This window comes from Camelus ferus, chromosome 3 (assembly GCF_009834535.1).
Source record: "Camelus ferus isolate YT-003-E chromosome 3, BCGSAC_Cfer_1.0, whole genome shotgun sequence".
NCBI lineage: Eukaryota > Metazoa > Chordata > Mammalia > Artiodactyla > Camelidae > Camelus > Camelus ferus.
The window spans coordinates 111,284,026-111,308,532 of NC_045698.1; the positions used below are offsets into that span (position 1 = coordinate 111,284,026).

The 24,507-nt window shown below is 46.4% G+C and overlaps 1 protein-coding gene, 2 long non-coding RNA genes and 1 other non-coding gene across 7 annotated transcripts in view; 1 reads left to right on the plus strand and 3 right to left on the minus strand.

Annotated features, from left to right (window-relative positions):
- LOC116662794 overlaps window positions 1-5,718 on the minus strand; it is a 73,079-nt gene extending 67,361 nt beyond the window's left edge. For all 3 annotated transcript variants that reach the window (XR_004318846.1, XR_004318845.1, XR_004318847.1), the window contains exon 1: window positions 4,758-5,718. This is a non-coding gene — a long non-coding RNA (uncharacterized LOC116662794). The remainder of the gene's footprint in view (window positions 1-4,757) is intronic.
- On the minus strand, window positions 2,852-3,042 carry LOC116662875. Its single transcript, XR_004318960.1, has one exon. It is a non-coding gene; the product is annotated as a U2 spliceosomal RNA (small nuclear RNA).
- Window positions 5,719-5,723: 5 nt separating the features above from the next.
- Window positions 5,724-24,507, plus strand: part of CYFIP2 (cytoplasmic FMR1 interacting protein 2) — a 108,275-nt gene continuing 89,491 nt past the window's right edge. The window contains exons 1-3 of one of the 2 annotated variants that reach the window (XM_032477191.1): window positions 5,724-5,852; window positions 18,185-18,324; window positions 20,076-20,165. In XM_032477191.1, the coding sequence (XP_032333082.1) occupies window positions 18,208-18,324; window positions 20,076-20,165 (207 nt within the window). In that variant the 5' untranslated portion in view covers window positions 5,724-5,852; window positions 18,185-18,207. Of the gene's footprint in view, window positions 5,853-5,995; window positions 6,257-18,184; window positions 18,325-20,075; window positions 20,166-24,507 lie in introns of those variants that run through there. The other variant, XM_032477192.1, reaches the window with a different exon arrangement.
- On the minus strand, window positions 10,360-23,675 carry LOC116662795. Its single transcript, XR_004318848.1, has 3 exons — window positions 23,390-23,675; window positions 20,624-20,629; window positions 10,360-10,370 (listed from the first exon to the last, which is right to left on the minus strand). It is a non-coding gene; the product is annotated as an uncharacterized LOC116662795 (long non-coding RNA).

A 24,507-nucleotide genomic window follows, 5' to 3' on the forward strand; every position in this document is an offset into this window, starting at 1 on the left:
AAAATGTATTTGTAACCCCAAATCAATTCTTGCAGCCCTTTCACAGTCACTCATGGCCTGCTTGTGCCCAGAGCAGCGAAAAATTTAAGTCACCCTACATGCACACTCCCTACCAAGGTCGAACAAGGCGAGATTTTACTTTTGCATTTCAGCTCATACTATCAACAAGTCTTTTCTGAGGTCTATCGAGTGCCATGTTTTTTGCACTTGTGTACTTTTTACTGGTCGTTTTGCTGTTTAAAATGGCCCTCAAGCATCCAGCTGAGGTGCTGTCTAGCGTTCCCAAGTGCAGGAAGGCTGAGACCCACCTTACAAGGAAAAGGTGTGTGTTAGGTGAGTCTTATTCAGCCTGAGTCATAGTGCTGTTGACTGTGAGTTTCATGTTAATGAAGCAACAATACGTATTAAATAAGCTGCTTTTGAATAGAAACGTGCCTAAAACAAGGTTGTGTGCAGATCAGGTGACTTTATAAAACCTAACTACCAAATGATGAGAGTCAACTGTGACTGTAAAGGGCTGTTGTAGGTGAGCTGATGGAGCAGCGGTCACAATCCAGGGAGACAGAATGAGTGAAAACACCCAAAGGATCCGGGAGGGCTTCCTAGAGGAAGTGATGTCTGAGCTGTGTCTTGGAGAGTAAATGGACGTTGCTGAGGAAGAGACGGTCTGCGAGGATGTTCCAGGCAGAGGAATCCAGCGTGCATAATAGGAACATATTTTGTTCCACCTTCCTCCCATGCATTATTTTTATGTTAGGAATGGAACTTTGGGGCCCAAAGCCAACACGTCCTGGAGAATCAGTTAAAGGAGCCTAGTGGATTCTGATTCCTCACCCTCCAGGTTCACATCTACCCACAACTCTCTCCACTCATCTAGGCTACTGAGGAGTTCCTGGTCCCTTTCCATCTTCTAATTTCGAGTACAGTGTCTATAAGCTGAGACAAGCCATACAAACATCTATTTATTTGCTTTTCTGTTGTGTATATCTCAAAGCATTTTCCTATCTAAGATGATATTCAATCTCCACAGTAGCTTTGAGATGAAGGGCAGGTGAGGGGACACTTGACAGAAAGGGAAAGAGATTCACAGAATGCCTGAGGTAGCAGAGCTACTTAACTCAAATGAGCCTAGAACTCAGAGCTTATTCCAAGTCCTGCACTCTTCCTAGAGATCACACTGAAATTTGAGCCATGGTAATAATAATAAAAACAATAAAGTCTCCCCTTTTGGAGCATTTATGAGGGCTTTGCTTAGTGGGTTACATTTATCCTTTCATTGAATCTTCCAAGAACCCAAGGGATAGGTACAATTACGATCTTCTCAATTTTACAGATGAGAACAGGGCTCAGTAATTTAGGAAAACCATTCATTGTCCCAGTTATTAAGGGGCAGAATGGGGGCTTGAAGCCAGACCTGTGTGTTCCCAAATTCCATGTTCCCAACCATTCTTTGGGACTGATTATAAGGTCACCTATGCCAGCCTTTGAGAAGCCAACCCCACTGTAGCTCAGCTATGCTGTTGCTTTCCAAGTCTGGTTTGGAATATGCTCAAACCCTCCTTATCAGTTCTTATCCAAAATTGTTGTAAATATATTTGTTTAAACAAGGATGAAAGGTTCTTTGCTGTCAAGTTATATGTGAAATATCTGACCTTCAAGGGAGGCCAGTTCTCTAGAAGTTGTGGGAAGGGAGCAAAGTGAAAGAAAGGCTGCAGAGAAGGGGGGGGGGGAATGCATTTCCAAATAGCCCAGGACGGAGCTGCAGTGTTTCAATAGCAAAACAGCCCTCAATATTTCATCTGTAAAACAAGGCCACTTGTGAGGATTTTGTGAGGATAAAATTAGTCCATCTATACACAGTACTTGGCATAGAGACTGATTCCAAATAAACACCCAATAAATGTTAGTTTAAAATATACGTTTTACAGGGGAGGGTATAGCTCAAGTGGTAGAGTGCATGCTTAGCATGCATGAGGTCCTGGGTTCAATCCCCAGTACCTCCTTTAAGAATAAATAAGTAAATGCACTGAATTACCACTCCCCACCAAAAAATAAAATAAAATATATGCTTTAAGAAATTATTTCAGATTCAAAAAGGAAATAGGCAACCCAGTTTCCAATAGAAAGACCTAGGTCTGGGTCCAGTTGGTCTTGGTCAACTCTTCCCTTCCCTGGGCCCCAGTTCTTTCGTCTGTAAAATGAGGCAATTTTGAGCAAGTGGTCAGGTTTTATCTAATGGACAATGTAAATTGTGTAGCTGATCATCAAGTTGTTTCTTTTCCTGCTAACTACACGAATGCTTAACTTCACAAACCAAACGTGTGAGCCCACTGCAGCAAGCCCATAGCACGTGGAGATATTTTTTGTATTTTTCACATTTTCTCTCCATATCATACCCTTTTCCTCCTTTTTAAAAAATGTGTATTACTAATTTTAGAAAATTTTAATATAATACATCTCCATAACTTGCTTTAAAGGTGTTTTAGAATAAGGCAGCACGTGTATTGAAAACAAGGATTCAGGGAAAATGAAGCTGGATATAATTTTGGGTAAAAGTTAAGAGCGTGAGGTTTGGTTTCACTACCTCGGGCAAGTTATTTAGCCTGCCTTAGTTTCCTCAGTTATAAAAGGAGGCTCACAATTACAGTTTCCTCATAGGATAATTTTGAATACAAAATGAGATAATGCATTTGGTCAGTGTCAGCCATCACTGTTAATGGTAGTAGTTATATTTCTCTCCAATTCTCTCACCCATTCTAGATATTCCACTATCAGTTTCTATGAAGCAGGGTCTGTGATAGATTTCATTCAATTTATTAAAAAAATTTTTTGTAACAGCTTTATTTCCCCAAAGTGGTGCACCGTTCCTGGAAGTACTACAATACCAGGTCAATGTGTGGATTGGACAGAGCAAGATCCTATTCCAACTCCATGCTCCAAAAATCCATTTAACATACTGTTCTCAGATAGAGGATGTATCAGATATTAAACTGATGAAAACAGATACTACACTTGATCTTAGCCAAAAGGTCAAGAAGTGATGTGTGATGGATTTTAAATGGAGACCTAGATGTCCTAACTGACTTGGGGCTTTTCTAAAAACAAGATACTGTTGCCACACACAGAACCACAACGCATGGCCCACAGCTGTGCAAGTGGCAAAGCAATTCTTGCTTCATAGCTGTGGTCCTCACATTAGTGATGGTGCAGCCTGGGGTTGGACGGGAAGGATATCTGAAGGCAGTAGGCAGATGGCTACAAATTTCAACAGCAATGTGTAAGCTAAGATATCACTTGTAATTATTCATTTGACGTATTTTTACTATTGTTTCTATTATTTTACAGAATAGAATTCCCATTATGTACTAAGATCTGAGGATGCAATGGGGAGCAAGACATATCTCTGCTCTCTTAGATTTTATGCTCAAGTGATGGTATGCAGGTAAGTACGCGCACTGTTACAACACAGCGTAACAGGTGGTATGATGGAGGAAGCCCAGGGAGCTATGGGAGCCTGGACAGCTGACTCTAACCTAACCCAAACATGGAGGGGTCATGGAGAAAGTGACAGCTAAGTGGATACTAGAAGCATGAATGTAAGTTAGGCAGCATTGTGGGGGGAAAAGTTTAGAAGGGGCAGGGAAAGGAGAACAGATCATTCCAAGCCAAAAAGCTCAGCTTGTGCAAAGGCCACATTCAAGTGATAACACAGCACGTTTCGAGAACTAAAAGATTCCTTTTAGCTGAAGCACAGTGAGCTTGTTCACAGCAGAGGAGGCTGGAGAGGTAGACACCAGATCATGGAGACCCTGGGAGGTCATGGTAAGGAATTTTGGCTCCATCTTGAGGGCAGTGGGGAGCTAGTGAAGTGCTTTAAGCATGGCAGGGGCAGGTCCTTTGTTTTAACCCTTGCAATTTTCCACCTGCAGAAGGACCTGAAAGTATATCTAACCTACTTCATTGCATAGATGGAGAAACAGAGGTGAAGTGACTTATCTAAGATCCCTTGGTTGCAAAACCAGGACCAAAAGGCAAGCCTCTGGATTTCTGAAACAGTGGTTTCAACAAGACCATATTGCTTCCCCTTACAAGTAAATAGAATTAGGGGCCAGGGAATTATTTTTGCCTCAGATCTAATCAAATATACATGTAATCATCTTTGGTTTTTAAGCAATGTGCTCCTGCAAGGTGAAAAGGCAGGGAAGGAACCACAGGGAGAAATATGTCTTCCAGAAATCTGCAACATTCAAAATAATATGCCGTTTAGAATGAAAATCCAACCTCTTGTTACATATTTGTAATCACTGACACCCCGAATCCCAAGGATCACAGTGAAAAATGAAAAATTAAAACCAAGAAAGAAACCTCAGTTTCATTTTTAAAGCCGTCCTCCACAAACACCCCCACAGCTTTCTCATATGATATTAGGGACAGAAATGTGTGTGTATATATATATATAAATAAAAGTCATCCTTTCTGAAATAGCAATTTAAATTAGAATGAGTGATGTAACATCAAACCACAAAGGATCCTGAATGCTGAGGGAAATGATATGACATCACTGAAGGCAAAGACTTCCACGAGTTCTTTGCTGAGAGTTGAGTAATGTGGCTCCTCTATAAATAGTCCCTGATAGAAATAGCTAAGTGATTAACTATAAATTTGTGAGCCCGTTGGAAATATTTCAGAAAGTTTCCCCTGCAGCAAGACTTTCCCTCTTAACTTTAAAACATTTCAGATGCTTTTCAATTATTTACCTTGTGGAGTATGAAAGGCAACAATTATTCCACACATTAAGTATGGCGGCATCTCAGAAACAGAGCGGTGAAGGGTCCTGCTCAGGGATCCCAAAGCGAGAGTTTGGTGCTTTCTGACTTCAGCCAGGTCTGAAGGCCCACGTGGCTGCATCTCAAAGGGAAAACCATTTCTTCCGAGAGCCCTACCTAGCAGGTAAGTCTTGAAGAGAAAGATGCCTACTCTCTCAGTTCATTCCCGGGCTTTGCCAGGTAACACTTCCTGTCACCATGTATTTGTCTTTTTGTCCACTAGGCAATTAATTTACCTTGAAAGAAACTGAGGCAGGTCCCTGCTTAAGAGATGGCAGCTTCAGGGGCTCGGCCTCAAGGAAGTGACAAGGAGGGCGAGAAGGTATTCTTGACCAGAGGAGCAGCATTTGGGCTCCAACTCCATTGCTGGAAGCCCCCTCTCCCCAGCCCTCAGGTTTATTTTCTATCACCTCACCCTGTCGGTCTCCTTCACAGAACGTCTCCCAGCTGGAACTGGACGTTTGCTAGGTAAATTTATGCCCATCTCTCCTGGTAGGTGATGAGCTCCGAAAGGGCAGGAACCCTGTCTTCTGTACACCAGTGAATACTCAGCTCCTGGCACCGGGCTTGGAACAAAATAGGTGCTCGACAAACATTAAGTAGATAAATGAGCACTTGGAGATAATGTGAGATCAATGAGATGCGAATGGAGCCCAAGGCTTCAATTCTCCCACGGCTGCAGGTGTAGTTCCCAGGCCTGGGGGGCCTTGGGGGGCCTGGGGACAAATGCTCCCTAAGCGGCGCGGCTGGTTCTCCTGGGGCGGGAGCCGGGGCTGCAGGTCCGGGACGCGTCGGCCGCGTAGAGGGGAGCACCCGGAGCCCCGGGCCGAAGCCATTTCCTGCTCTTTGTGCGACAGCCAGGGCGGCGAAGGGGCGGGGCCCCGGGGCGGAGGAGGAGCCGCGGCGGCTGGAGGGGCGGGGCCGAGCGCAGCAGCCGGGGAGCAGAGCCCCGCAGAGCATCCTGCGCCCCGGCGCGGGGCCCCGCCGAAGCTTCGGGCGGCTTCCCTAGACCTGCGGCACACTCAGGTAGGCGTCGCTCGCAGGCCTGGGGGCCGGCGTGGGGACCAGGATGCTGCTGGGGATGGCGACGCGGCCGTGAGGATGCGCTAGGCGCCGGCACCCCTCCTCCTAGCCCGCGGGGGGCGCTCGGCGTGGCGGCCGCGCTAGCGCGGCCTGGGGCCTCCGGAAGCCCCCGGAGGTTGGGCTCCAGGCCCGGCACGGCCCTCTACCCGCTCAAGCGCACCCTGGGCCCCGGGGCGCGGACCCCCGGTGGGGAGGCGCCGGCTCACGACGGAACTGGGGCGCCGCGGCGGTGGCTGCAGCAGCAGGTGCGCGGCCTGGACGCGAGCGATCCGCCCGGGAGAAAGCGGCGCTCCTCCCGAGCTCCGTAGCGGCCGCGAGCTCGGCCGCGGCGACCTCCTGGCGCCCAGGTACTGCAGAGCCTCTGTCGTTGCAGCCACCATCACCTCCCGTAGGGCCAGCGAGAGCCGCCTGGGCCCTCCTGGCAGCCTCCTCCGGTACACGGCTGCCTGCGGTGAACGTGAGATGGGTGGGGCGAGGGTCAAAGCAGCGATGTTTGCTGGTGGGGGCAAGCCTGAGAGAGGAGGCAAGCCTGACCCGCTTTGAAGCCTTCTGGCCTAGCATTGCTCTCTCTCCCGGCTGTCTGAGGGCGGGGAGGGAGGGGGGAAGGGGGTGGGAAGGGGATGAGTGGGCTGACTCCTGGAGAAAAGGTTGGGTTTTCATGGCTTCTGAAGAATCGGGAAGATGTCTACCTGTATGTAGTGGTTCTGCTCTGCAGGACATCGCCCTCCCCCGCCCCCGCCTTTTCACCATATGAAAAGGAAGAGAAGGGCGTGCTCTCTGTGTGGCAGTGGGGCTAGGGGCGGGAAGCATGATCCGACAGGAGTATGGTTCTCTGTGTGAGGAACCTCGCAGAAAAGTACACTGGGACTGCTCAGGTGCCCTCACCAGCCCAGGGAATCTGACTTAGACCTCTACTCGCCTAGTTTCCCCAGCACAGCAGAAAGACTCACCAAAGGCTGATGGACCATCAGCTCCCCTTACAGCCAGGCCAGGAAGGGGACAAGGATCTTTTCCTGCCAGCTTGTGCCTTCATGGCATGGTCAGGGAGTCCTGCGGGCATGAGGGGCAAATCAGGAGAGTGCTGATTTCCACACTCCCCTTTTCCGTCTCCTGCCTCTGTCTCCTTTAGGGCAGAGGGTGTTTTACCTTACTTTTAGGCACAGCCCTTGTTGCAAGCCATGCCGGCCACCATGGAGATCACAGATGTTGCCGGGCAAAAATCTGGGTCCATATCCCTGGGCAGGATTGTGAAGGCCTTGGAGGTTGTTTTCTCCACCATTAGACCTCTGTGGCCCTGAGACCTCCCACCTCCACTTCCATACAGTGCCCTGTGCTCCACCACCACCCACCATTCTCCTGTGTCAAAATAGTTTTCAAGAAAGGAACCAGTGAACACATTTATCCTCAAGAGCTAAATACAAAAGAATTTCCCATTAGATGCAGAGCAGGTGCCTGAGAAGTCATTTGACCAGAAAAGAAACAGAGGCATTTTGATGAACTTTTGGAAACAAAGCTTTAAATCAAAAAATATTTGGCATCTCTAATGATGTGATTTCAGGCATTGGGCTGAACGTGGGAGTGGGCAGCTGGGTGGCAACTTTGGGGAACAGCTCGCTGAAATGACTATATCTAGCAGCTGTCAGCTCTGTTTGCTTACTGAGAGGGTAGCTTTAGCCCTAAGGGCAAAAATACCATAGGAGTGTGTGTGTGTGCACGTGCATATATGTGTGTGTGTGTGTGTGTGTGTGTGTGTGTAACTGGTCGGGGGTTACAGTCACTAGAAGGCATTGTTGAGCACCCAGTGTCCACTTGGAGGAGGTGAAACTTTCCTATAGAGAAGTGCTTGTTGGCTCTGGCTGCTGTCTACCAGGGCAGCTACTGGGCCACAAGAAGAGTGTGTTGTTTCTCACAAAGCCAGTTCCTCTGGCGAGGCCTGCAGGCTGAGCCTCTGGCTGGGGGCATTAGCACTCTGCTCACTAAGCTTCTTTATTATATTTCCTGGCCGGTTCTAACTGGTTCTATAGGCACCCAAGCCTGCCTGGTTCAGTCCCTGCTGGAAATGGAAAAGGAAAAACTTGTTTTAGGCATAAGACCCAAGAGTGGGGTATAAAATCCAGCAGGACTGGAGAGGTTTAACTCAACTCAAATCAAATCAAAGGCTGGGCTGGAGAAGGAGGTAGACAAGAATTTAAAAACTGGAAAAGGGTCCTGGAGGAACAATTCCTTTCCCCCCTCATATATGGTGCCCTCTCTGGCATTCGGTGGGCCTCTGCTGCTGTCACTGACCAGCAAGCCGAATTAGGTGATGAATAGGCAACAAGCTAATTAACATTGGGAACAGCACTCCTGGAAAACAGTGCCGAGCTCCAGCCTCCACGTTTGAGGATCAGCCTACCCTGTCAAAGAGGTTTCTTTTGGCCGCTGTTGGCCCCAGGGTTCCACCAAGAGCTGCACAAAATCGCCTTTTGTAGCCTCCACGTGGCCACCATAACAATGAGTCCATTTCTTTCCTGGCAAGTATTAATTATTCACTTGTAGTTGACGAAACCAGACATTAGTCACCTCATAGGAGCCTTTGTAAAAGGCCTTTGGTCTTATTATTCTGAGGCACAAGCCCAAATCTAAGGATGGACTCTGTGTTAGTAGTGGAGGTGGGGCAAGGAGGTGGAGCATGCCTCTGGGCAGTGACGTGGCAGGCCCGCAGTGGCGGGGAAGGAGCTGGTCCTTCGTTGGAGGCTCTTATGAAACAAGGGATGCATCAAAGGGCTGCATAGAGTGTCTAGCACATAATACGTACTATTATATTTATATATATATGTTGTTACAGTTGTTATAGTGTAATTTAATTACATAATCATTAACAGTGTGGCTCATGCATGCAGTCGACCCAGAATTCTTACCAATCCTTCTACCTCCAGAGCCTTCCTGAATTTTGCTTTTCCTAGGTTGACCTGTAAAAGGTAACCAGAAGAAGGGATGCCCTTGATAAGACGTGGTGTCAGTGAGGACGTGCTCTGGAGGAGCACAGGGAAGCCGGAGTATAACTTGAGTAGGCAGAGAAGGGGAGGGAGTGTGTATGCTGAGCAGAAGCCCAGAGGTAGTTCTCACATTTCAACACACACAGATCAGGAAGGACCTCTTCCTCTGTGTACATACATGGAGCATTTTGCAATCCAACTCAAAAATGTTGAGGGCATGCTCTGCTGCCCGGGCAGACAGAAGAGCACAGTGATCTTCGGACACAAGATTTATCCCTGACTTGCTGTGTGCCTTGCCATCAGCCACTACCTCCCTGGCTTTGAGAACGGGGAACTGAAAGCAGCCTGCCCCGCTTGTTACCTATAGGTAACACAGGAGCCCGCGGGTGAGATAATGTCTGTAAACCCTGTCTGAGAAGAAAAGGCCCTGGAAACAGACAAGAGAAGGAAGTTCCTGAACGTGTGGCTCCTTTGGATGGCTGCCCTCCATTCCTAAAGGAACAGTTTATTCATTATATATCATGTGTCAATTTAAGAAGACGAATCTGTGGCCTCTCTGTACCACGGAGCCAGCTGAAAGGAGACTGAAAGGCACTTTGTGATTCATAGATTCTGTCAAGGCCCGTGGCTGCCCTTGTCTGTACAAAGACCCTTCAGAATTCGGTCAGTGGGTGTGGAATGCCTCCTAGGATGCAAAGAGTTTTGGTCCTGGCTCCCTCACCACGGCCGCTCATGTGTGTGATGTGCCATTAAGGGCTACCACTCAGGCCATACTTCTTGGACCCTGGTAACAAAGGTGAAAAAAAATTGGGTGCAGGTTCTTGAAAGAAATTGTTTTGAGAAGGCGGAGCTTGGGTTCAACCAGAATTTCTTGCAGATGTCATTCTGGCTGAGTGGCATTTTGATAGACTTGGGGCAGCTCAGAAATGGAGAGAGGAAAGTCAACATGCCCCTCGGGAGAGCTGCCCGAGAAAGACCCAGGGATGACTTCATCAATAGGCCTTCTGGGTTTGTGTCTGCATCATCCGTGGGCCGTCTGAGAGCAGCGATTCTCAGGCGGGCATCTCTTCGTGAAACGGAGGGATGTTTAGTCCGTCCGTGGTGTGTGGTCTCTGTCTCCTAAAAAAGGCAGGAGATGAGGTCCTCTGCAGAAACTAAAGGTGGTGGGCTGGTTCGGAAAGTGCAGGAGACATCTGAAGGTTTGGAACAGCTGCCTCTGTGGGTGGAATAAGAAATCAGCTGGGCATGAATGAGAGGATTGTCTAACTTGACTAAAAGCCCAGCTAAGATCGGAGAGAATCTGCTGGCCTGACCCTCATGGGAGACACTCAGTAATTCAGTGTTAAGTGAAAGAATACCTGAGAATGACTTTCTGTTTGTGCTTTTGAAATGTGATGCCTTAAGACCGATTGTGGCAAGGGATGAGTGGAGAGACGAGATTCAAAACTAGGTGTCAGCCGTCAGCCTCCTAAGTGTGCTCTACCTTCATGCGGGAAAGAGAAGTGAGGTTCTGCTTTTTATGGTTTGAGGTGGAAACTGTATGGCAGAAGAATTTTCTAAAGATAATCTCTGATTTGTGTAGTAATAAGGATGACTTAGATATGGTGCCTTAAGGGACCATGATGTTTTAAATTTTGTGTTTTGTTTTTTTTTAACCAAAAGACTTGAATTTTGGCCACTAGCCTGTGCATTCAACAAACCACTCATGGAGTGTCAGTTAAGCAAGTAATGCCTAAGCTGTGGCCGGTTCTGTGCTAGTTGTTACGGGTCAAATCCCCTCCCCACTAAAGATGACTATCCTTGCCATTTTTGGTGATCCAAAGAATTACTAAAATATAAAGCAGTTTATAATGAAGTGGGAAATTATGGACTCCAGACTGTGAGTGCTATAGGAATCCAAGAAATGAAGGTGGTGGTGGAGTTCAGTTGGTCAGACCTTCGTGGAGGAGGCCTGTCTTGAATTGGGACTTGACAGTGCTCAAGGGTAGGATATAAGAAGGCGAGAGAGAGGACTGTCCATGAGAGAGTGGAGAGAGTTTGAGCAAAGGCACAAGGTAAGAATGTCCATCAGCCAGTTTAAGGCCCCCTGAGCTCCCTGGCCACAGTGGAGAGTCCCACCTATGGTTACAGTCATTTGCTTTTTGAGTTGGAAGGACCCTGAGGGAGGCTCAAGTTCAGTGATTCCTAACTAGTTGCTTTTGGTTTTGTTTTTTGTTTTTTGTAAGTACATTTGATGGGAAATCTCAACACACTCAACACATCACCTCTGGCAGCCAATCCCCTCCCCGACTTTACCCCATCTTCTCCCACTCAAGGAAAGAGATGGACATTCTCTTGATACTCTGGGAGGACTCTGAACTCTCCCTCATGCATCGTAAACAGCACCTTGTTTGCAAACCTCACTAATCGGTTGTTAGGACAAGTTCCCACAATAACCTTCACAACAGAGGTGTTGCCGTCATGGTTGAAAACTACAGCCAGGTCAACCTTCATATTTTACAGACAGGGAAACTGCCCTTTTAGAGTGACTGAGAGCGTGGCTTGGGGGCCTCTGTCAGTCTTCGGACTGAGCCACATTCGAGTTGTACCTTCACATCCGTGAAGCTGAGTTTTGCGTGCTCCGAGTCGGGGGCCCAACTCCGGTCTTGCTCTTTGTTTCCACAGCAGATGTGCTGGCTTCCCTTTCTGAGTTTTAGCAGGTGCCTCCGAGAGGCAGCTTCTCTCCCCAGATGCAGGTCACGTTGGTGCCCGGCCTGGGGGGCCCCGTCACAGGCCCCAGCGGCAGCTAATCAGCAAGCTGCCTTCGGTGGCATGACCTCCCCTCCTGAGAGGATAGGATCCGCCTGGTTGGGTTGTCAACGGAAAGGTCCCCTCAACCCTGCAGCACAGGAAGCAGCTGAGTAAAAGGGCCGATGCGGCAGCAAGCCCTTTCGCCCCGCGGGATCTTCTTTGCATAAACGAGGAGGAGGGCAGGCCTTCTCCAGAGACCCAGGTGGAGGCTGGCTTGGACTTTTCTGCTGTGACCTCAGGTCCCCTGTGTGGAGAGAAGCGGCAGGTGCCCGGGCCTCTGGTCCCAGGAGGCCTGCAGGGAGGGACTTACATAGCCAGGCCGGTCTGAGACAGTTCTGTGGGCTGGCCAGATACCTGGCTGCCAGCAAGGAAGCCTTGGGTTGTTATCTTTTCAAGTAAATTTGAAATTTTGGTTCAAAGCCATACACGCACATGCTTAAAAGAAATCAAGTTAATTCTGAAAGCCTCCTAGTGAAAAACAAGCACCCAGGGCCCACCTCCGCCAGGGGCTGCTGCTTTCAACTTGCAGTTTCCTCCAGTAGTTGTGTCCAAATCTCTGAACGATGTGCCTGTGCTGCTGTTTCCTAACTTATCTGTTCTACGAGTTGTCTCTTCACTTCCTGCTGTGATGGATGACGATTTCGCTTTCTGACACCAGCCCCTCCCCGCCCTCCCCTGCCCTCATCTCTCAATATAGTAAGAGCTCTGTTTTAACCTAAATCATGTTTAAAGTGTCTGCATCATTAAGATGTATAAATGATGACCACCAGAGAGCCAGCTAATGTCCTTGGATTGTATTTCCTTTTGTACATGGATTTTTGTCTTATTGCAGAATTGGAATCAATCCTTCCTTCCTTCCTTCCTTCCCTCCTTCCTTCCTTCTGTCTAATATTCCTCATTTTCTTTTACAGCACTGTCATATCAGCTATTGTATCGGGTCCCCTTGCTGTCCCAGGAAGTTGCAGTGTTAGCCCAGCTCTGCCCCTAACTAGCCAAGTGACCTTACACAAGTCCTCTCATCTCTTGACCTCACTGTCCTTGTAGTAGAAAAAGCTCAGGTAGCGGGCAGGAGACCCATCTTGTCCTCATTCTAAACCTCAAAGCCCATCACCCCACCTAGGAGATTTCTGTGTCTGAGGAGTCTCCCTTCCTGGGTGGGGCAGCCCCAGGCCCTGACAGGTGGCAGTGCCACAGAAACGGGCAGGGGAGGGGCCTGGTTCGGGCGCTGCCTCGTGGTGGTCTGCTCACCCTGTGGTCTAGGGGCTGCTACCCGGGGTGGGGTGACTGTGTCCACTGCTCTATTTTTCCTACCGTGTGCATTTCCATTCAGCACAGTCTCTGAGCAAAGAGGCAGAGAGCTCCTCCCTGGGCTCTCTGGGCTCCTGCTCCAGCCCTCCAAACACCACTCCTGCTCCTGTTATAAACACCTCAATTTCTCCCAAAGTAGTCCTACAAATACTGACATTTTTTGGCAACAGCTTTATTGAGATAGAGTTCACATAGTCTGCAGTTCACCCACTTAAAGCCAGTAGTTCAATGATTTGCAGTATGTATTCACAGAGCTATACAGCCATCACCATGATTAATTTTATAACGTTTTTATCAACTCAGAAAGAGACCTTGTGCCATCTATTTCCCCCAATCTTTACCCCGAGTCTAGGCAATGACTAATCTCTTGTGTATCTGTATAGATCTGCCTATTCTGGACATTTCCTTAAAAAAAGCATATTATGCTTCTTTTACTTAGCATAGTATTTTCAAAGTTCATTTACATTGTAGCATGTATCCATAATCCATTCCTTTTTTTGTGGCTGAATAATATTCCATGGTATGGATATAACATATTTTAGCCATCCACTGATCAGTGGATGGACATTTGAGTTGTTTCCACTTTTTGCCTATTGTAAATAATGCTGTGATGAACATTCATGTACAAGTTTTTGTGTGGATATGTATTTTCACTTCTCTTGGGAATATAATCATAATGCATTCCTTTTTTTGTAGGAGAATTGTTGCAATGTTTAATTCATCCATTTGCTCTGTTAAAAAGAGGCCATTCAACTAGCTAACATTTCCCAAGTGCTTGTTCTGTGCCTGCCATTGGGCTAAACGTGCCATGTGCCGTAACGTTATATAATCCTCAGAATAAATCACTGCGGGCAGGGACTATTAATATTTACCACCCTTCTACAGCTAAGGGAACAGAATCTTAGAAAGGTTAAGTAGCATGCCCATGGTTATGTAGCCAGGAAATGGCAGATGACAGATTTGAACCCATAGCTCAAGCTTACACACCATACTTAGCCTGATTTTTCACTTCTGTAAAAATTCTTGCTTTTTTTCATTCTCCTTCTGAAAATGAGACAGAAAATGACAATACAAATCTTTTGCTCAGAGAGTAGCAGGGTTTAGGATGTGGGATTCAGAACCTGCATTCCCAGGCTCTCCTTGCACCCATCCTGCATTTGTGGGCCCCCACCCCTTTCTGCTCAGAGTCTAGCAAACATCTCAGCACCCCCCCCCCCCCCCCCGGGAGTCCTACAGCCCTTCTCAGAAGCCAACTGCCTGGGAGCCCAGCGTTATTACCTCTCGGTGAAACCAGGCCACTGAGTTTAAGTTTGTTATGAAGAAGAATTCTAATCTGCTGTGAATGCTCCATACTCAAATGCTTCCAGAACACAGTTAATTTTAAACTATTTTATTAATTTCTCTTCCAGAGTAACACAATTTAGCCACGTGTTCACAGACTGAATATAAAGAATTCTCCTCTGGAAGATTACGTAACACTTGGGCTGGGAGAGAAATACTTGCTTTCATGTATACCTCTGTTAATTTCCGGAATATTTTTTCTTTCTGATTTGATGTGGTGTTGGCAGTGACTTCCAACACTTGGATTAAAAATGTCTGAGTTCCTTCTCCCGTGGGCAATGAATGATCTACAAACAAACAGAGAAATCCATTAGAGAAGCTGTATTTATGACGGAAATAAAGACTCCTAATTTACTGGCTCTGTAGGCTGTTTGTGTATTGATTCTCTTCAAGGGAAGTGCGGGGGGTGGGTATTATTATGTTAAAGGCGAAAATCTTAAGGGTTATTCTGGTAAATGAGTATTTTGGAGTCTGCGAAGCCCAGAGGAAACCCAGGTTACAGGAGAAAGGAGAGGGCAAAGATCATGGCAAGTAGGAGTCAGGAAAGATGAAGGAAGGGATGTTCGATTAGAGCCAGGAGTGTTTTACACTGAGCTGGGGGTTTTTACAGAAAATCTCCAACGTGTTTAAAACTGGATAGAAAAAAATATCATAAATCCCTGTGTGTAAGCATCACACAGCGTTAACAATCATTAATTCAGAGCTAATTTTGTTTCACCAATTTCTCACTCTTCCCTGCTCTGGTATTATTTGCAAGCAAACCCCTGTAGCCTTTGATCCATCTTTTAGTAGGTATTTCTAGAAGATAAGAACTCTTTTAAAACATAACCTCAATATTATTGTCACATCTAAAAATAATAACTGTTTCCTCAGTGTTATCAAATATCGAGTTGGTAACTAGCCAGAGAAATGTTCCTAGTTTCTCATAAATGTCGCAATTTAATTTTTGTGGTGATTTGTTTGACGTAAGAGTCAAACCAGGTAAACACACATGTGATGGTCTAAGTCTCTTATGTATAGCTCCCCCTCCTTGCGCTTTCTTTGTTAAAGACACTGAGTCATTGGTCCAGCAGACTTTCGCATAGGTTGTAGTTTACTGATTACCTCGCTGTGGTGTATTTTACTGTGTCCTGACTGTCCTCTGTATTTCCCCTCAGTTGGCATCAAAGGCTTGATTAGATTCAAGTGTTTTGTGTTGGGTCCAGCACTCTTCGTAAGTTGATGATGTGTTTTTCCACCAGGAGGCACGTGATGTCAGATTGTCCTCCTGTAGTGATGTTAGCAGCAGTCAGTGATCAGTGCCTACATCCATACGTTCATTAGGGGTTGGAAAATAGGGCTACATTAATTCTGGGGGCGAGAAAAATACTGTTATAAAGAAAAACATCCCTCTCTTCTACAGTTCAGTTTTCCAGTGGTCCAGATTGTATAGGGAAGACAGGTTAAACATTTGCTTCTTTCCTTTTATTTATTATTTTCAGCATAAAAAGTTGGTTCACAGGCATCCTCTAGCAGTAACAGAGGCATAGAAACCAAGTTTTTATTAAGTGTCTTTATGGTCTCATGGATTTAAATATATGTGATCTTGTTTCAAGTCCTTTGAGTTGCACTAATTGTTGCTCAGATTGCCCCATCTTTGGCCAGTGGAAGCTGCCTCAAGTTGGCTCCTGGGTCCCTTGGACATAGATGGATAGATAGTTGCTTGTAGGCCTTTCTTTTAGGACAAACCTAGGTTCCAAGCCTAGCCTCACCACTTGCCAGCACTTGACCTTGTAAAATTACCTAAATCCTGAGCTTCTGTTTGCTCATCTGTAAAATGGGAATAATCATAGTACCTACCTTTATAGGGTTGATACAAGATTCAGATAGTGGAATGAGGGCTAAAAAATGTTAGTTTTATTATTATTTGAGTTAATGAAGATAATCATTTGGGCTTTGGAGCTTGTAGATCAGTATGCCTTGTAAGATCACTAACCCCTCCTGCAAAATAAACTTAATATTAATGTGAGAAAGAAGACAGTCTTCTCTGTGGATTGGCAGATGGTTTTGCGGTAGAGCTGAATGCCACACTTAGCATTCAGGGCAGAGAAGAGAGCAGAGGAAGAAGCCTAGGTATGGAGAGGGCCTGCAACTATCTCGGTGAGGGCGTGCAGGGGCAGAGGAGGAAGTTACCTCTGAGATCCCCGTGCCCTCAATGGACGTGGCCTTCACTGTTGCCTGAGCGCGTGATGGGGAGGTGTGCTGAGAACTCAGTGAAGTGTGAAGCGGTCATCAGAAGCTCAGCCTCCTCTGCCCTCCCAGCAGGGCCTAAAAGAGTCACTGGGGCTGCCTGCGTGGGGTGCGCCCGGGAGCTGTGCCTGCCGTCCCCAGCCTGGGCCCGGTCTTCTGCCGCTGGTCCTTTTCTGCCCTGGTCTCTGACACATTCCCTAATGAGCCAGGCAGATTCTCTGGCACTCTGCAACTCCAGCCCTGAAGTGGGCCTCACATGTCCCTGGGGCTGGGGGTGTGGTGTGGGGGCGGGGGGGGGGCAGTGAGGGACGCTCTCAGGAGCACAGGCAACCATCTCTGTGTTCCCTTATTCAAAAGTGCTACAAGGTTAGCTTGTTATTACTATTATTTATCTTTTTATAAAACTCAGGTTTTTGACGTTTGTCTTGTTTTGCTTTATTTTTTTTGCACTTATTTCTGCTTTTGTAATTAGCCATCCCTGCACTCCCATTTCTTTGGGTTGATTTTTATCCTTTTTTAGATTTTTGGGGGGGGAAATTCAGTTTATTTAATTCTGCTTTCTTATTTTCTGCTAAATGCATTAAAATATTTATTCATGCTCTCTATGTTTCAGTTCTAAATATTTTATAATTTCTATTTGAATTTCTCTTTGTGAATAACATGGAAGCATGTTTTTACAAATTTTCATAGGTATGGGGTTTCTCCTTTGCTGTAATTTAGATGATTGATTTCTAATTTTAATGCACCGTAATTAGTGAATGTGACTTCTAGGAGGTCCTATTTGGGGGAACTTGTGAGAACCCTGAATCATGATCACTTTTAAAGTAATGTTTCACATATGCTTTAAAATAATGAGTATTCTGTTTGCTGGGTGCTGAGTTCTTAAAACAGTGATTAGCTCGAGTTAGGTAACTGCTGTTTAGAACCTCTTCATCCTCATTGCCTGGCAAAGTTCTCTTTGAAGCGTCTGCACTCTGCCAGCATCTGAAACACAGAACCGTCCAATTAGGGCTGATTTGTTTGTTGTGGCTCACAAAGCATACCATACTTCCAGATCAAGGAAGACAATGGCCCTGACGTTTTTGCAAGCAAGGTTAAGTTTGCTGGAGTCTGAATTCTCTTACTTCCAGCTTAATTTCAAGCTCTGGTTTCAGGTTAATAATCTTTGGCTCTCTCGATCACAGATATTTGTGCTGTGCAGTAATTTGAAAGTGGAACTGATAAGTGTCCTCGTGAATAGCAACTAAAGGCAGACTATGGCCCATGTCCTAGGATCCGGCATTATTTGAGGTTCTTTGCTCCTGGTCACTGTGGTTGCATGGACATCCTATAACTTCTCTGAGCCTTGTTTTTCCATCAGTTATGTGGATATGGTACCACCTGTCATCAGAGGGTTGTGATGAGGCTCGGTCGAGACAATAGACATAAAAAAGTACCTTGTAAACTGTGAAGAGATCGTCAGACATCACGTGTAGGTTGAGGGCACCGTGTGAAGGAGTAGCAAGTGGGGGTGGTCTCAATGCATGTTAATTCCCTGGGTTCTCTGGAAGAAGCCTGGACAGGGTGAGACTGGGAGAAATGTGTGGAGGCCCCTGAAACGCTCCGTTTCCTTCTCTTCCTTCCCCTCAGTGCGGACAACGGAAACTGCAGCCATGACCACCCACGTCACCCTGGAAGATGCCCTGTCCAACGTGGACCTGCTGGAAGAGCTGCCCCTCCCTGACCAGCAGCCATGCATCGAGCCGCCGCCTTCCTCCATCATGTACCAGGTAAGTCCTCCCACAGCACCAGGGCCGGCAAGCGGGTGGGGGTCAGGAACTCTGGGGATCCCTTGAGGGGGTTTGCCCTGAAGCAGAGGGAAAAGGGATATCTGCATCCTGAAGGCGAAAGGCCATGAGCTGATGGAGCCCCTTGCGCACTGGTGGAGCTGAGTGCAAGAAATAGATTAGCTGGTAAACGTTATACCAGGGCTGTTTCTCGTCCCTGGGGAAGGCTTGTTGATCTGTTCTGACCCCAGATACCTTCCCGGCTGTTCTCGCTGTGGCACCAGCCAAGGTTTTGGCAGCTCTGACCTCATGAATTAAATATCGCAATTTAGAAACCCCTAGAGCCTGCCTGGGTAATTACTTTTCCTTCATGTATGTGAGAAGAGATCTTCAGCTCCCCGCAGCTGATACTGGCTCAGGGAAGCCAGTCACAGTTGTTTGCTTTTGCTGTAGAGAGGCAAGCTTGTGATAAATCGTGATCAGATTGCTCAGAACCCTCATCTGACCCGGGTGTTGCGGGAAGGACGTCTGTGCAGCCGGAGGCGGCCTTGGAAATGCCCCTTGTCGGGGTGTGCTGAGCGAGTACACTCCGTTTAGAAAAATAAGTTAATTTGAAATTTTTAGCTGTATTTGACCTTTTGAACATTCTTGGACTGCTAAATGAGACTGCATATAAATGCATAATGTATTTTTAATTTCATTCAATGGCTAGATTTATTAAGCACATGCCTGAAGGTTTAATTCATAAACTTGGTTTATTCACATTTTCTAACCCAGATTAAATTTTTTTTCAGATTGAAATTTTAATTGTGTAAATATCTTTTTTATTACAAGCAAAGTATAGCAAATAAAAGTTTCCCTGTGACTGTGTCTATATTTATATATACAAATAAACACACACACCCTTTTCCCATATATACATATGTATATAATTTTTTTTACCAAAAGAGAATGACACTATATTATGTTGCTCTATGATTTGACTTTTTTAATTTAAAATTACGGGTATTTTCCTGACAGCACTTCAATGCAACCACATTATTTTTAACCACCACATTATACATATAAGTCCATTGAATGGATATACTATTATTGATTTAGCCTTTCGCTGTTAATGGATATTTGGATGGTTTCCAGTTTTTGTATTACCAAAAAAAAAATGCTGCAGTTATTATCCTTATACAGATGTATCTGCACCCTCAGGTGAGTATTTTTGCAACTGCTAGATGAAAGCAGTGCATCTCTTCAAAATTTTAATAACATTTTTATACAACTTTTAAAGGTAAGTTTCCATTAAGTTATTACAAAACATTGGCTGCATTCCCCGTGTTGTACAGTATGTCCTTGAGCCCAATTTACACCCAGTAGTTTGTACTTCCCACTCCCCTCCCCTAAATTGCTCCCCCACCCCGTAACCATTAGTTTGTTCTCTGCATCCATAAGTCTGCTTCTTTCTAAAAAACCCCATCTCCGCTTTTAACAGCTACTTAGGTTAGTACGGTTTAAGCCCTTGCTTCCGAGGCTCGCTGGGTGAACCTGACTGTGGCTGGGAAGCAGGTGCGGCCCTGTCTGCAGCTGGCTCCGGCCCAGTGGGACTCAGGGTGCTATTTCTTGGGGAGGATGCGAGGGTGATGTGGAGGTGGGCTTCCACTGGGGACTCGGGCATTTGTTGGCAGCAGTTGATTCCCTGGACAGCCAGCCACCATGGACCTGTTTTCCAACCGCCGAACATTCCTGTCCTCTGATTCCTGCAGGCTAACTTTGACACGAACTTTGAGGACAGGAATGCGTTTGTCACAGGCATCGCGAGATACATTGAGCAGGCCACGGTCCACTCCAGCATGGTAAGTCTCTGTGACCCTCGGGGACAGACATGCCCCCTGCCGGCGTGGGCGGGGCTGTGGGCAGCTTCTCTCACCAGGGGCATCAGCTCAGCTGTTCCGAGAACTCCCTGCCTCAGTCAGACCCCTCTCTGTGAGCCCATTCTCCTGCCCCGTCACCCCGCCCAGTGCCTAGGGGCACACTGTTCCCATGTCTCCCAGCCTTGCACATCCTCCTCACCTTTGGGGCCAACTGTATCCCCAGTTCCCTTCCCTGAGTTTCTCTAGCTTTAGGGCTAACAGGTGATTGGATCCTGCCTTGTCTTATACTTCATAGATTACGGACTGCGTGGAGTTTTGGCTCTTGACCGAAACAAAATTTCTCAGAAAAGGTTTGGAGTAACACCTCACTGACTGGAGGAAGCTGGTGGCCTAAATCATTCACAAGTTGGGACCAGTTGTCTGACGGGTCTGTGTCTGACCCATCTCTGAGGGTCCCCTTCCCTCTTGGGCTGTCATCGATTGCATCCTCACGCATCATTGAAATTCGAAGAGCCCCAGGTTTCTCGTTCACAGGCTCTGCCTGCGGCTCAGTGGACCTTTCTCACTATATCAGTGATATTCTTGAGCCTTGTCTCACCAGACCCTGCCCGTTCATTCAATAAATATTATGTACCTGGTCCCTGCAGAGGCCGTGCTGAACGCCAGAGAGGGAGGTGTGCAGGGACAAATAGGGCGCTTGATTCTCATTGAGTCAAGTGGGAATGAGACAAGCCTGCTGTTTATGGACCACTTTCTGTGTGGATATTTTAAATGCATTGTCCTAGTTACTCCTCACCTCAGCCCTGTGAAGTTGGTTCTGTTGCAGTACCCATTTTATGGATGGGGAAAACAGAAGTCCAGAAAAGTTGAGTAACTTACTCAGGGTTCTGCCACTGACAAATGACAGAACTAAACCCAGGTCTGTTTGACTACAAAACCTGCACTCTGGATGACTCTGCAGTGAGATAAAAATGTACAAATTTAAAGGTAAAAGACATGGTGAAAGTTCAAAGGTTTTGAGGGGTCTTGAGAAGGTCAGAGGAAGCTTGATGAGAGAAGTGGCTTTGAGGTGCAGCCTTGTATATTACATACACACACATCATAATCATATATATAATATGGTGTTAAACAATACAAGACAGCCCTGTGACTTAGAAAGAGATCATTATACCTATTTTAGGGATGAGAAAACTGAGACCTGGAGAAGTTAATGAGCAGGTTGCTCATGAGCCCACAATTAGTAAAGCACAGGTTTGAACCCAGAATCCAGGACTTCCAGTTCCCAGCCCTGATCTCTTTTCTGTGACCCCTGCTTTCCCACACACTTAGAATTTCATCTGTCAAAGATGAGATGGGGAGGGCACACCAGCTGGTGGAAGCAGCATGAGCAAAGGCCCAGAGGCCAGCATTTTCAGAGACTCCCTGGGCTTGGGACGTAAAGTACATTAGGGAAATTCCCTGGGGTATTCATGAAAAACTAGGTAAGGGTCAGTGCATAGAGGGTGTATTGGTTTGATAGAGCTGCTGTAACGAATACCACAAACTGGGTGGCTTTTCCCATTCTGGAGATGAAAAATCCAAGATCCAGGTGTCAGCAAGATTGCTTTCCCCTGAGGCCTTTCCGCGGCTTGCAGACAGCCACCATCCGGCTGTATTCTCATGGGTCTCTTCTCTGTGCACACACGTGTGTGCTGTCTCCCTGTGTGTCCAAGTTCAGTTAGATTGGATTAGGATCCACCTTTATGGCCTGACTTTAACTTAATCACCTCTGTAAAGGCCTTGACTCCAAATATGATCACCTTGCGAGGTACTAGGGTTAGGATTTCAACATATGAATTTGGGGGGACACAAGTCAGCCCATAGCAGGCAGCTTTAATTCACTTAATCAAAATGGGAATTCTTCACTGATGGGAGAAATGTGAACAGAGCTCTGCTTGGAGAGTAAGTTCATTTGTCAATTATGTGCAGAAGGAGTTGTAAGGAGGAGTGAATGAGGTAAATAAATCATTTGAGATCATTCAAGTATCCACACTGGAAGCCTGGCTGAGGGGGTGTGGCTGTGAGAGACACTGGAGGTCAGCCCCGCCTGGCTGAACAGCCAGCTGGGTACCAGAGCAGGGGGGAGAGGGAACGACACGGATTCCCAGGGAGTCTGTTTTCCTTTTTTTCCAGCTTCCAGAGGCCCAGCCCTCTTCCAGCCAGCAGTCACACCACTCCAGTCTCTGGTTTATCCTCGCATCTCCTGCTCTGACTCTCTCACGTCCCTCTTTAATGTATTAAGACCCTTGGTATTACATTGGGTGCACGAGATAATCCACGATAACCTCCCCATCCCAAAGTCTCTAACTTAGTTACATCTGCAAAGTCCCTTGCGCCGTGTAAGGTATTGTTTTCACAGGTTCTAGGGAGTAGGATGCGGACATCTTTGTAGGGCCATTATTCTGCCAACAGAGGGATAGTGGTTTTGGGCAGGGTCAAAAATAGGGTGTATTGTTGACATTCATGGATAATGCCAAAACCTCACTTTTTCAACAATCTCCACCTCGTACCTTGCGAAATCTTTTTCTAGAGTAACTTACCGGCAGCAAGTGGCTTCATTAGATGTTCATCTTGTGTTTCTCCTACCCCAAACTTGGGCAAGGTGAATCTCTCAAAGGGCAGGAGAAAAGAGGAGGAGAAATTGTGCAAACCATGTAATTGACCAGCTACGTGGAACAGTCAAGGGTTCTTTGCTGGAGGTGAGATGGGGGCCGAGTGTCCAAAGTCAGTGCTGAGAGGTACAGCCTGTCACCATCCGAAATTTGAACTGAACTCACATTGAGTTTAAATCATGGACTTACAGAATCTTCAGTTGTAAAGGACCTGAGAGAGCCTTAGTCCTGCAGATGTCAACCTGGGCTGCACATTGGAATCACCTGGAAAGCATTAAAAAAAACCACCAATGCCTGGGTCCCTCCCCCAGGGATAATGATTTCATGTCCAGCCTGGGCATGAGGCATTTTCAAAGTTCCCCAGGTGTCTAATGGGCAGCCGGGGCTGAGAACCAGGGATTTAGGCCAAATCTTTGTCTCCAAATGAGAGAACCATGATATTTTCCAGGTAAAAGGTGGGTCCAAGCAGAGCCAGGGCCAGAACTCAAGTGTCCTGAGGCCCTGCCCAGGACTCATCCCGCCATCCTGATCTCTAGATTCCAGGCATAATTATACAGCACATCTGACTGATGGTCCCCTGAACTGTCCACGGGGCAGAGTCCACATCATTCTTGCTCACTGACCTGTTCGCAGCACATAGCAGCAGTCTGGGATCCGTGAGTGCTCGGTGAAATGCTCACTGGATGAATGATTTGGAATGTTCACACCTGCCCGTGGCTTGCTCTTAGTTCTTTCTGGTCTCGAGGACAACATGTTACTGATTTAAAAAGTACTCTAAATTGAGAACTGAATGTGTGACTCGTCAGTGACTTTGCTGTTGAAAACAAAGCTATAAAAAGTAATGAACTCCACATTAAACCTGATCTTATGCTAGGAAGATATTATGAAATAGAGATGTGGAATAAAAAGTAAGTTGGTAAAGGCCCACTTTTGTGCTGATACAGACATTTACAAAAGAGAAGATCTAGTAATACTCTTTATTTTTTGAGAGGTTCTTCTGTTGATGGAAATTTTGGTGAATTTCCACTTTTTGACTGTTAGAATAATTCTGCTATGAACAAGTGTGGAAGTTTCTGTATGGACATGTGTTTTCATTTCTCCTGGTTTTATACCACAGAGTGGCAATTGCTGGGTCATACGGTAACTCAGTGTTTAACTTTTTGAGGAACTACCAGACTTAGTAGCACTCTTAGCCCCCTTTACGGATTACCCAGTGTGTGTGTGTGTGTGTGTGTGTGTGTGTGTGTGTGTGTTCCATTTAATTTTCATAAAATTCTCTGAGGTTGTTATTGTCACCGTCGTTAGACAGATGACTAAATGGAGGATTTTCAGTTAAGTGATTTCCTGAAGGCCAAAGGGCTGAGAAGGGACGAGGCTGGGTTTCAGCCCAGGTAGCTGGACCCTGCCTTTCGGGCTCTTTCCACAGGAGTGCTGGCTACGTGAGGTGAGTCAGCAGCTTCGTGTTTCACGCTGTTGTTGGCTTTGCCATCTGCTCTGTATTATTTTTTAAAATTAAGCTGAATCATCTTCCCACTTAGGAAATAGTAGCATGGGCTCTTAGAAAAGTGCAAACATTACAGCATGATATGACATGAAAAGTGGAAGCCCCTGTTTATCCAGCACCACAGAGAACTCGCTCTTCATAGTTTCGGTGCAATCCCACCGATATATTT